This window comes from Oncorhynchus tshawytscha, linkage group LG31 (assembly GCF_018296145.1).
Source record: "Oncorhynchus tshawytscha isolate Ot180627B linkage group LG31, Otsh_v2.0, whole genome shotgun sequence".
NCBI lineage: Eukaryota > Metazoa > Chordata > Actinopteri > Salmoniformes > Salmonidae > Oncorhynchus > Oncorhynchus tshawytscha.
In genome coordinates, this window is record NC_056459.1 from 28,799,815 (window position 1) to 28,812,827 (window position 13,013).

Genomic DNA, 13,013 nt, shown 5'->3' on the forward strand with positions numbered 1-13,013 from the left:
AGTAGGCCTAACATACTAATGTAAAGTCATTTACAGTAGGCCTAACATACTAATGTAAAGTAACTTACAGTAGGCCTAACATACTAATGTAAAGTCATTTACAGTAGGCCTAACATACTAATGTAAAGTAACTTACAGTAGGCCTAACATACTAATGTAAAGTCATTTACAGTAGGCCTAACATACTAATGTAAAGTCATTTACAGTAGGCCTAACATACTAATGTAAAGTCATTTACAGTAGGCCTAACATACTAATGTAAAGTAACTTACAGTAGGCCTAACATACTAATGTAAAGTCATTTACAGTAGGCCTAACATACTAATGTAAAGTCATTTACAGTAGACCTAACATACTAATGTAAAGTCATTTACAGTAGGCCTAACATACTAATGTAAAGTAACTTACAGTAGGCCTAACATACTAATGTAAAGTCATTTACAGTAGGCCTAACATACTAATGTAAAGTAACTTACAGTAGGCCTAACATACTAATGTAAAGTAACTTAGAGTAGTCCTAACATACTAATGTAAAGTCATTTACAGTAGGCCTAACATACTAATGTAAAGTAATTTACAGTAGGCCTAACATACTAATGTAAAGTAACTTACAGTAGGCCTAACATACTAATGTAAAGTCATTTACAGTAGGCCTAACATACTAATGTAAAGTAATTTACAGTAGGCCTAACATACTAATGTAAAGTAACTTACAGTAGGCCTAACATACTAATGTAAAGTCATTTACAGTAGGCCTAACATACTAATGTAAAGTAACTTACAGTAGGCCTAACATACTAATGTAAAGTAACTTACAGTAGGCATGACAAATTAATCTGATGTAATTTACAGTAGGCCAAATTGTCAAATGCAACAAAAAGGTTGTTGCTGAGTTCATTGCAGAGATTCACTATACTATATAACCACCAAACTACCTTTGAATGTTGTGTAACACCAAGTGCTATCTAAGGATACATGATATAAACTCCCTTTCACGTCATGCTGACCTGTACCTGTGTCTGTGAGTGTTAGCGGTGCTGAGTCGATGGAGCCAGAGATGTGTTGACTTACAGTACTGTAACCATGGCGATCTAGCTGGGCCATCTCTTTGCTGTATGTCTATGGCTGTAACACAGGATGAGGTGAAGTGCTCCCACCTTGTGGCGAGAATAAGAATCTCATCACTGAATGTTTTATAGCCCAACCCAACCACTAGATGGCAGTATTGAGTCATATTAGATGACAGGGCGTGTTGTTATCATAGGTTATCGGGCTGTACCTTTATTTACACTGACTACAAAACATTAAGAACACCTTTCTAATATTGAGTTGCACCCCTCTTTTCCCTCAGAACTGCCCCAGTTCGTTGGGGCATGGACTCTACAAGGTGTTGAAAGCGTTCCACACTGATGCTGGCCCATGTTGACTCCAATGGTTCCCCACAGTTGTTTGAAGTTGGCTGAATGTCCTTTGGGTGGTGGACCAGTCTGCACAACGCATCACTGGTTGCAATTTACCTGCCCTCCAGGACACCTACAGCACCCAATGTCACAGGAAGGCCAAAAAGATCATCAAGGACAACAACCACCCGAGCCACTGCCTGTTCACCCAGCTGTCATCTAGAAGGCAAGGTCAGTACAGGTGCCTCAAAGCTGAGACAGAGAGGCTAAAAAACAGCTTCTATCTCAAGGTCATCAGACTGTTAAATAACCATCACTAGCACATAGAGGCTGGCCACTTTAATAATGGAATACTAGTCACCTTAATAATGGAACACTAGTCACCTTAATAAGGGAACACTAGTCACTTTAATAATGGAACACTAGTCACTTTAATAATGGAACACTAGACACTTTAATAATGGAACACTAATCACTTTAATAATGGAACACTAATCACTTTAATAAGGGAACACTAGACACTTTAATAATGGAACACTAGACACTTTAATAATGGAACACTAGTCACTTTAATAATGGAACACTAATCACTTTAATAATGGAACACTAGACACTTTAATAAGGGAACACTAGTCACTTTAATAATGGAACACTAGTCACTTTAATAATGGAACTCTAGACACTTTAATAATGGAACACTAGACACTTTAATAATGGAACACTAGTCACTTTAATAATGGAACACTAGTCACTTTAATAATGGAACACTAGTCACTTTAATAATGGAACACTAGACACTTTAATAATGGAACTCTAGTCACTTTAATAATGGAACACTAGACACTTTAATAATGGAACTCTAGTCACTTTAATAATGGAACACTAGACACTTTAATAATGGAACTCTAGTCACTTTAATAATGGAACACTAGACACTTTAATAATGGAACACTAGACACTTTAATAATGGAACTCTAGTCACTTTAATAATGGAACACTAGACACTTTAATAATGGAACTCTAGTCACTTTAATAATGGAACACTAGACACTTTAATAATGGAACACTAGACACTTTAATAATGGAACTCTAGTCACTTTAATAATGGAACACTAGACACTTTAATAATGGAACTCTAGTCACTTTAATAATGGAACTCTAGTCACTTTAATAATGGAACTCTAGTCACTTTAATAATGGAACTCTAGTCACTTTAATAATGGAACACTAGACACTTTAATCATTTTACATATTTTGCATTACTCATCTCATATGTATATACTGTATTTCAGTCTATGCCGCTCCGACATTGCTCGTCCAAATATTTATATATTCTTAATATCATTATTTTACTTTAGATGTGTGTGTATTGTTAAATATCACTGCATTGTTGGAGCTACAAACACAAGCATTTCGCTACACCAGTAATAACATCTGCTAAACATGTGTATGTAACCAATCAGATTTGATCTGATGTATACTGAATATTAACACAGCATGAGTTACAGTTCATATAAGGAAATCAGTCAATTGACATAAATTCATTAGGCCCTAATCTATGGATTTCACATGACTGGGAATACAGATAAGCATCTGTTGGTCACAGATACCTTTAAAAAAAAGTAGGGGTGTGGATCAGAAAATCAGTCAGTATCTGGTGTGACCACCATTTGTCTCATGCAGCGTGACACATCTTCTTCCCATAGAGTTGATCAGGCTGTTGATTGTGGCCTGTGGAATGTTGTCCCACTCCTCTTCAATGGCTGTGTGAAGTTGGATATTGGCTGAATATTGGCGGCAACTGGAACACGCTGTCGTACACATCGATCCAGAGCATCTGTGTGACATGTCTGGTGAGTATGCAGACCATGGAAGAACCTGTACATTTTCAGCTTCCAGGAATTGTGTACAGAATTGTGTTATCCTGCTGAAACATGAGGTGATGGTGGCGGATGAATGGCACGACAACGGCCCTCAGGATCTCATCACGGTATCTCTGTGAATTCAAATTGCCATTGCTAAATGCAGTTGTGTTCATTGTCTGTAGCTTATGCCTGCCCATACCATAACCCCACCGCCACCATGGGGCACTCTGTTCACAACGTTGACATTAGCAAACCGCTTGCCCACACGACGCCATACACATGGCCTGCAGTTGAGGCCGGTTAGACGTACTGCAAAATTCTCTAAAACAACATTGGAGGTGGCTTATGGTAGAGAAATGAACATTAAATTATCTGGCAACTGCTCTGGTGGACTGCAGTCAGCATGCCAATTGCACGCTCCCTCAAAACTTGAGACATCTGAGGCATTGTGCTGTGTGACAAAACGGCATATTTTAGACTGGCCTTTTATTGTCCCCAGCACGAGGTGTACTTGTGTAATGATCATGCTGTTTAATCAGCTTCTTGATATACCACACCTGTCAGGTGGATGGATTATTTTGGCAAAGGAGAAATACTAAGAGATATAAACAAATTTGTGCACAAAATTTGAGAGAAATCTGCTTTTTGTGCATATGGAACATTTCTGGGATCTTTTATTTCAGGACTGAGTAATAGCTGTCCTTTCCCCATGTAAACACAGCATAGATAAGGACTGAGTAATAGCTGTCCTTTCCCCATGTAAACACAGCATAGATAAGGACTGAGTAATAGCTGTCCTTTCCCCATGTAAACACAGCATAGATAAGGACTGAGTAATAGCTGTTCTTTCCCCATGTAAACACAGCATAGATAAGGACTGAGTAATAGCTGTTCTTTCCCCAGGTAAACACAGCATAGATAAGGACTGAGTAATAGCTGTTTTCTTTCCCCCCATGCATAAACACAGCATAGATAAGGACTGAGTAATAGCTGTTTTCTTTCCCCATGTAAACACAGCATAGATAAGGACTGAGTAATAGCTGTTCTTTCCCCATGTAAACACAGCATAGATAAGGACTGAGTAATAGCTGTTCTTTCCCCATGTAAACACAGCATAGATAAGGACTGAGTAATAGCTGTTCTTTCCCCATGTAAACACAGCATAGATAAGGACTGAGTAATAGCTGTCCTTTCCCCATGTAAACACAGCATAGATAAGGACTGAGTAATAGCTGTTCTTTCCCCATGTAAACACAGCATAGATAAGGACTGAGTAATAGCTGTCCTTTCCCCATGTAAACACAGCATAGATAAGGACTGAGTAATAGCTGTTCTTTCCCCATGTACACACAGCATAGATAAGGACTGAGTAATCAGAAATGGGTAAAGAATAGAACGCGAAATGATTAAATATAATCTGAAATAAATTAACCACAGATCAAGTTTAAGCGTTTTATTTGGAATATGTATTATAGAGGAACAGTAGTACAATTGAAACAGAAAAAGGAGAATGTAATTCATTTTTGAAAACCTTGAAAACAAAATGTAAAAAGAGCAACCTGACTTGTTTTGTGTTCAGGGTGGAGCCCAGGAAAAGGCCCATTGGTTTTGCATCGCTGTAGTTTGAAAAGAGAGTTGAAAAATACACCATTTAAAACATCTTTTAAAAAATACAGCTGAAAAAAAAAAAAAACTGTTTCTGTAGTAGTGTTTTACTTGATTTGTCCATTACAGTACAGCATAATAACATCTAAAACAATAAGTCATGTTGAGATCATCCGTTGTACAGTAAAACAGAAACAGTTTGATGGACGAGCACAGGTGTGATCAGACAGAGTGGAAGGTTAGGGACGTGTTCATTAGGGCACACCGTAACAACACATTTTGCAATGGAAAATGAAAACACGTTTTTTTTTATTTTTTATTGGACAAGTACAGTGCCTTCTGAAGGCAACCCAGTATGACACAACACAAGGCCAAGATTTTAAAACAAGCCAACTGCAGCTGAGTGTGTTCCATTAAGTAAAATAAACAAGCTAAATCTTTTTATTTTTTTCATATATAAAATCCCTCCCAGTGATTTGAAGGTAAATCATATTGTATGAACATGGATGAGGATATCTCTATAGGAGCTTTCTTTAAAATACATTTTGCATTTGGAGTGCAGGGAAATCAAACATTTCTGTATAATTATAGCACTTCGATATATCCACTGCCTTTGGACAAACTGCTGTTCCTAGGTTTTAACCTGCAAACAATCCATATTTCTTATCAAATACGTGATTAATTCAATAAAAAAGGATAAGGAAATACATTATAAAAGGACAAATAAAACTATATATACATTTAGGGTAAAGTGAATGATTATTTTTTTATCTGACAATTACATACACAAGCAGGTCTCTACATACTGTAGAGATTACCTGGCTATCTCAACAATAATTAATAAACAATTTGGTTGGACAAATAGATAGAAATTAACAGTCTTGATTGCATTTCGGAGCCAATATAATAATCTTAAATAACAAAACATCTAAGAAAAAGAGGAAAACAGTTCCATTCAGACCCACTTTGGGGAAGCAAGAAAAGACATTGAAATACAAAAATGATTTTCATGAACGCAAAATAGTAGTAAGTGCATGTCTGTTACGCATCATAGATCTTTAGTTTGTATTGAACAAAGTGTTTTCCTACCTGGCAGACAAAATAAAGATACTTCTATCAAATTAAATAAACTGATTGTAAAAAATTATAACTTTTCAAAATGGAGTTTCTCTTTCAGACTTCATATATCTGCACTCTTTAAAATACTACCAAATATATATATATATATAGCTATAATATATCACTACTTGATATAAACCATATACATATATATATATATATATATATATATATATATATAAAAGGTATCTTTTTAACTTAGGTCCCTACATCATGTTTACAAGTACTGCCGGTAGTTCTACAAAATGGTATGTGAGCGAGCGTGTGTGTGTGTGTGTGTGTGTGTGTGTGCATTAAATACAAAAAGACAATGGCAAAGCATTCCTGATAGGCGCCGTAGCACAACAGTGTTCTATAGATAGCTGATTAATATATATATATATAACTGAGTCATTTCAGGCTTTATGATTATAAACATCATATACAGCTGTAGGTCCAGTATCTCGCAACATAAACATTACAGCACCAAACATTTCCGTCATTTGGCAAAATTCAAGCTTTAAGTGAATGTCAAAATGCTTTATAAAGTGTTACTGTGTGGTGCTGTGATTGGTATAAAGCTAGCAAATAACATTTCCCCTGGTACTTTCGCTTCTTTTTTTATAAATATTTTTCCTTTTTTTTTTCTCTGCTCGACTTCTGTTTCTCTCAGTAGTTTTTTGTCTCCTGATAAATCTTGCTGTGCTTTCTGCTTGGCACAATAGCACAGCCCACTTAACTTAAACTCATAAATATGGCTGTGATAAAATAGTCACAAAACAGATTTTTTTTGGTTCCAAGATTTGTGCAGGGAAAAGATAGAATAGTAAATCATAATGTTCAGGTCATCTAAACATCAAATCTTCCTGTCGGCAAATAATGCCCTTTCTTTCACGTCCTTCTGTCTAACAACATGCACCTAGCAACATAGTTACAGATCTGACAGAAAGTACAGTCAAATACTGAAACTCATTGATAGCAGTTTACAAAACAGCAAAAAATTATAGAATTGAATAAGACCATAAAAACTTCTTTCATAAATTAAATAATATTTCTTAAGATTGGTCTATTGCAACTAAAAACGCTGTACACCCCCAAACAAAATCACCATAAACCTGATTTCAATATTTCATTTCTCTCTTTCTCTAGTGAGCACTAGGCCCAGAGTGACACATAGAATATCTGTACATCTTGGAGTCCCGCTCTACCAAAGCTTCTCTCTTTGTAACCTCGAGGTTTGATAGCACTAAACCGTGTAAGTAACCTCGAGGTTTGATAGCACTTTGGAGTTGTTGATTGTTTACCAGCTTTATTTAATTTTTAAAAAATCTTTAACTACCAGTGTCACCCTCCAAGTTGGATTGGTCGTTGTCGTTAGGCTCCTCCCCCTCCTCAGCCATGTCCTCGTCAGGCTCCTCCCCCTCAAAGTCATCATCCTCGCGGACGAACACCTCCAGGGACTCCAGGCCCTCCTGCGTGGACTGGTGGGATTCAGCACAGTCCACACACACACCATAGCGCCGTGAGCCGTGCCGGATCCCCACGCTGGCCGCCAGCATGAAGATCTTCTTGCACACCATGCACTTGTACTTTTTGTCCTTCTTGTGCACCTGTAGGGAGGGAGAGGGGGACGAGAGAGAGGGACAAGGGTTAATGCAGCGTTCATGTGCTGTCAGAATTATTGGAAACTTGGAACTGAGAAACTCCTTGAAAGATCCTGGAATCATAAATACAAAAATCCAGCTAAAGTCATGGGAGAGACTTCTACAGAGAGGAAGGGTGGAGTACAGAGTGATGGAGTACAGAGTGATGGAGGACAGAGTTATGGAGGACAGAGTGATGGAGTACAGAGTGATGGAGAACAGAGTGATGGAGAACAGAGTTATGGAGAACAGAGTGATGGAGAAGAGAGTTATGGAGAACAGAGTTATGGAGAACAGAGTGATGGAGTACAGAGTTATGGAGGACAGAGTTATGGAGGACAGAGTGATGGAGAACAGAGTTATGGAGGACAGAGTTATGGAGGACAGAGTGATGGAGTACAGAGTGATGGAGAACAGAGTGATGGAGAACAGAGTTATGGAGAACAGAGTGATGGAGAACAGAGTTATGGAGAACAGAGTTATGGAGAACAGAGTGATGGAGAACAGAGTGATGGAGAACAGAGTTATGGAGAACAGAGTGATGGAGAACAGAGTTATGGAGGACAGAGTGATGGAACAGAGTGATGGAGAACAGAGTGATGGAGAACAGAGTGATGGAGAACAGAGTTATGGAGAACAGAGTGATGGAGAACAGAGTTATGGAGAACAGAGTGATGGAGAACAGAGTTATGGAGAACAGAGTGATGGAGAACAGAGTGATGGAGAACAGAGTTATGGAGAACAGAGTTATGGAGAACAGAGTGATGGAGAACAGAGTTATGGAGAACAGAGTTATGGAGGACAGAGTTATGGAGGACAGAGTTATGGAGAACAGAGTGATGGAGAACAGAGTTATGGAGAACAGAGTTATGGAGGACAGAGTTATGGAGAACAGAGTTATGGAGAACAGAGTTATGGAGGACAGAGTTATGGAGAACAGAGTGATGGAGAACAGAGTTATGGAGAACAGAGTTATGGAGGACAGAGTTATGGAGAACAGAGTTATGGAGAACAGAGTTATGGAGGACAGAGTTATGGAGAACAGAGTGATGGAGAACAGAGTTATGGAGAACAGAGTTATGGAGGACAGAGTTATGGAGGACAGAGTTATGGAGAACAGAGTTATGGAGAACAGAGTTATGGAGAACAGAGTGATGGAGAACAGAGTTATGGAGAACAGAGTGATGGAGAACAGAGTTATGGAGAACAGAGTTATGGAGAACAGAGTTATGGAGAACAGAGTTATGGAGAACAGAGTTATGGAGAACAGAGTGATGGAGAACAGAGTTATGGAGAACAGAGTGATGGAGAACAGAGTTATGGAGAACAGAGTTATGGAGAACAGAGTGATGGAGAACAGAGTTATGGAGAACAGAGTGATGGAGAACAGAGTTATGGAGAACAGAGTTATGGAGAACAGAGTTATGGAGAACAGAGTTATGGATAACAGAGTGATGGAGAACAGAGTTATGGAGAACAGAGTGATGGAGAACAGAGTTATGGAGAACAGAGTGATGGAGAACAGAGTTATGGAGAACAGAGTTATGGAGAACAGAGTTATGGAGAACAGAGTTATGGAGGACAGAGTTATGGAGAACAGAGTTATGGAGAACAGAGTTATGGAGAACAGAGTGATGGAGAACAGAGTTATGGAGAACAGAGTTATGGAGAACAGAGTTATGGAGAACAGAGTTATGGAGAACAGAGTTATGGAGAACAGAGTTATGGAGAACAGAGTTATGGAGAACAGAGTGATGGAGAACAGAGTTATGGAGAACAGAGTGATGGAGAACAGAGTTATGGAGAACAGAGTTATGGAGAACAGAGTTATGGAGAACAGAGTTATGGAGAACAGAGTGATGGAGAACAGAGTTATGGAGAACAGAGTTATGGAGAACAGAGTTATGGAGAACAGAGTTATGGAGAACAGAGTGATGGAGAACAGAGTTATGGAGAACAGAGTGATGGAGAACAGAGTTATGGAGAACAGAGTTGGAGAACAGAGTTATGGAGAACAGAGTTATGGAGAACAGAGTTATGGAGAACAGAGTTATGGAGAACAGAGTTATGGAGGACAGAGAACAGAGTATGGAGAACAGAGTTATGGAGAACAGAGTTATGGAGAACAGAGTTATGGAGGACAGAGTTATGGAGAACAGAGTTATGGAGAACAGAGTTATGGAGAACAGAGTTATGGAGAACAGAGTTATGGAGAACAGAGATGGAGAACAGAGTTATGGAGAACAGAGTTATGGAGAACAGAGTTATGGAGAACAGAGTTATGGAGAACAGAGTTATGGAGAACAGAGTTATGGAGAACAGAGTGATGGAGAACAGAGTTATGGAGAACAGAGTGATGGAGAACAGAGTTATGGAGAACAGAGTTATGGAGAACAGAGTTATGGAGAACAGAGTTATGGAGAACAGAGTTATGGAGAACAGAGTGATGGAGAACAGAGTTATGGAGAACAGAGTTATGGAGAACAGAGTTATGGAGAACAGAGTTATAGAACAGAGTTTAGAACAGAGTTATGGAGAACAGAGTTATGGAGGACAGAGTTATGGAGAACAGAGTTATGGAGAACAGAGTTATGGAGAACAGAGTTATGGAGAACAGAGTTATGGAGAACAGAGTTATGGAGAACAGAGTTATGGAGAACAGAGTTATGGAGAACAGAGTTATGGAGAACAGAGTTATGGAGAACAGAGTGATGGAGAACAGAGTTATGGAGAACAGAGTTATGGAGAACAGAGTTATGGAGAACAGAGTTATGGAGAACAGAGTGATGGAGAACAGAGTTATGGAGGACAGAGTTATGGAGGACAGAGTTATGGAGAACAGAGTTATGGAGAACAGAGTGATGGAGAACAGAGTTATGGAGAACAGAGTTATGGAGAACAGAGTTATGGAGAACAGAGTTATGGAGAACAGAGTTATGGAGAACAGAGTTATGGAGAACAGAGTTATGGAGAACAGAGTTATGGAGGACAGAGTTATGGAGAACAGAGTTATGGAGAACAGAGTTGGAGAACAGAGTTTGGAGAACAGAGTTATGGAGAACAGAGTTATGGAGAACAGAGTTATGGAGAACAGAGTTATGGAGAACAGAGTTATGGAGAACAGAGTGATGGAGAACAGAGTTATGGAGAACAGAGTTATGGAGGACAGAGTTATGGAGAACAGAGTTAAGAACAGAGTGATGGAGAACAGAGTTATGGAGAACAGAGTTATGGAGAACAGAGTGATGGAGAACAGAGTTATGGAGGACAGAGTTATGGAGAACAGAGTTATGGAGAACAGAGGATGGAGAACAGAGTGATGGAGAACAGAGTTATGGAGGACAGAGTTATGGAGAACAGAGTGATGGAGAACAGAGTTATGGAGAACAGAGTTATGGAGAACAGAGTTATGGAGAACAGAGTTATGGAGAACAGAGTGATGGAGAACAGAGTTATGGAGAACAGAGTTATGGAGAACAGAGTGATGGAGAACAGAGTGATGGAGTACACACAGAAAGAGAAAGAAAGAAAAAAAGAGAGAGAGGGTGGAGGACAGTGTGATAATATTTTGAAGAGGGAGGTGGGGGTGTCTGTGTGATAATGTTTTGAAGAGGGAGGTGGGGTGTCTGTGTGATAATGTTTTGAAGAGGAATGAACATAATGTTTTGAAGAGGGAGGTGGGGGTCTGTGTGATAATGTTTTGAAGAGGGAGGTGGGGGTGTCTGTGTGATAATGTTTTGAAGAGGGAGGTGGGGGTGCCTCTGTGTGAAATATTTTGAAGAGGGAGGTGGGGGTGTCTGTGTGATAATGTTTTGAAGAGGGAGGTGGGGTGTCTGTGTGATAATGTTTTGAAGAGGAGGTGGGGGTGTCTGTGTGATAATGTTTTGAAGAGGGAGGTGGGGGTGTCTGTGTGATAATGTTTTGAAGAGGGAGGTGGGGGTGCCTCTGTGTGATAATATTTTGAAGAGGGAGGTGGGGGTGCCTCTGTGTGATAATGTTTTGAAGAGGGAGGTGGGGGTGTCTGTGTGATAATGTTTTGAAGAGGGAGGTGGGGGTGCCTCTGTGTGATAATGTTTTGAAGAGGAGGTGGGGGTGTCTGTGATGATAATGTTTTGAAGAGGGAGGTGGGGACATAATGTTTTGAAGAGGGAGGTGGGGGTGTCTGTGTGATAATGTTTTGAAGAGGGAGGTGGGGGCCTCTGTGTGATAATGTTTTGAAGAGGGAGCGGACGCCGGAGTTCTCCTCCGTGGGGTGTCTGTGTGATAATGTTTTGAAGAGAGAACACACCAGGTAATGTTTTGAAGAGGGAGGTGATGCAAATAACATTTTGAAGAGGGAGGTGGGGGTGCAGATAATGGAAGAGGGAGGTGGGGGTGCCTCTGTGTGATAATGTTTTGAAGAGGGAGGTCCCTCTGTGTGATAAGTTTTGAAGAGGGAGGTGGGTGTCTGTGTGATAATGTTTTGAAGAGGGAGGTAGAACCTCTGTGTGATAATGTTTTGAAGAGGGAGGTGGGGGTGCCTCTGTGTGATAATGTTTTGAAGAGAGAGGTGGGGGTGTCTGTGTGATAATGTTTTGAAGAGGGAGGTGGGGGTGTCTGTGTGATAATGTTTTGAAGAGGGAGGTGGGGGTGTCTGTGTGATAATGTTTTGAAGAGGGAGGTGGGGGTGCCTCTGTGTGATAATGTTTTGAAGAGGGAGGTGGGGGGTGCCTCTGTGTGATAATGTTTTGAAGAGGGAGGTGGGGGTGTCTGTGTGATAATGTTTTGAAGAGGGAGGTGGGGGTGCCTCTGTGTGATAATGTTTTGAAGAGGGAGGTGGGACCTCTGTGTGATAATGTTTTGAAGAGGGAGGTGGGGGTGCCTGTGTGATAATGTTTTGAAGAGGAGGTGGGGGCCTCTGTGTGATAATGTTTTGAAGAGGGAGGTGGGGTGTCTGTGTGATAATGTTTTGAAGAGGGGAGGTGGGGGTGCCTCTGTGTGATAATGTTTTGAAGAGTGGTGGGGAGTGTCTGTGTGATAATGTTTTGAAGAGGGAGGTGGGGGTGCCTCTGTGTGATAATGTTTTGAAGAGGGAGGTGGGGGTGCCTCTGTGTGATAATGTTTTGAAGAGGGAGGTGGGGGTGCCTCTGTGTGATAATGTTTTGAAGAGGAGGTGGGGGTGCCTCTGTGTGATAATGTTTTGAAGAGGAGGTGGGGGTGCCTCTGTGTGATAATGTTTTGAAGAGGGAGGTGGGGGTGCCTCTGTGTGATAATGTTTTGAAGAGGGAGGTGGGGGTGCCTCTGTGTGATAATGTTTTGAAGAGGGAGGTAGGGGTGCCTCTGTGTGATAATGTTTTGAAGAGGGAGGTGGGGGTGCCTTTGTGTGATAATGTTTTTCCTGGTTTGGGGATTTATAAAAAAAA

At 40.1% G+C, this 13,013-nt stretch overlaps 1 protein-coding gene across 2 annotated transcripts in view; it reads right to left on the bottom strand.

Moving 5' to 3' along the window:
• Positions 1-4,703: 4,703 nt before the first annotated feature.
• The window catches only part of LOC112236019 (zinc finger and BTB domain-containing protein 10), a 39,595-nt gene continuing 31,285 nt past the window's right edge, over positions 4,704-13,013 (bottom strand). Inside the window, exon 5 of one of the 2 annotated variants that reach the window (XM_042310018.1) lies at positions 4,704-7,578. In XM_042310018.1, coding sequence (XP_042165952.1) covers positions 7,300-7,578 — 279 coding nt within the window. In that variant the 3' untranslated portion in view covers positions 4,704-7,299. The remainder of the gene's footprint in view (positions 7,579-13,013) is intronic. The other variant, XM_042310019.1, reaches the window with a different exon arrangement.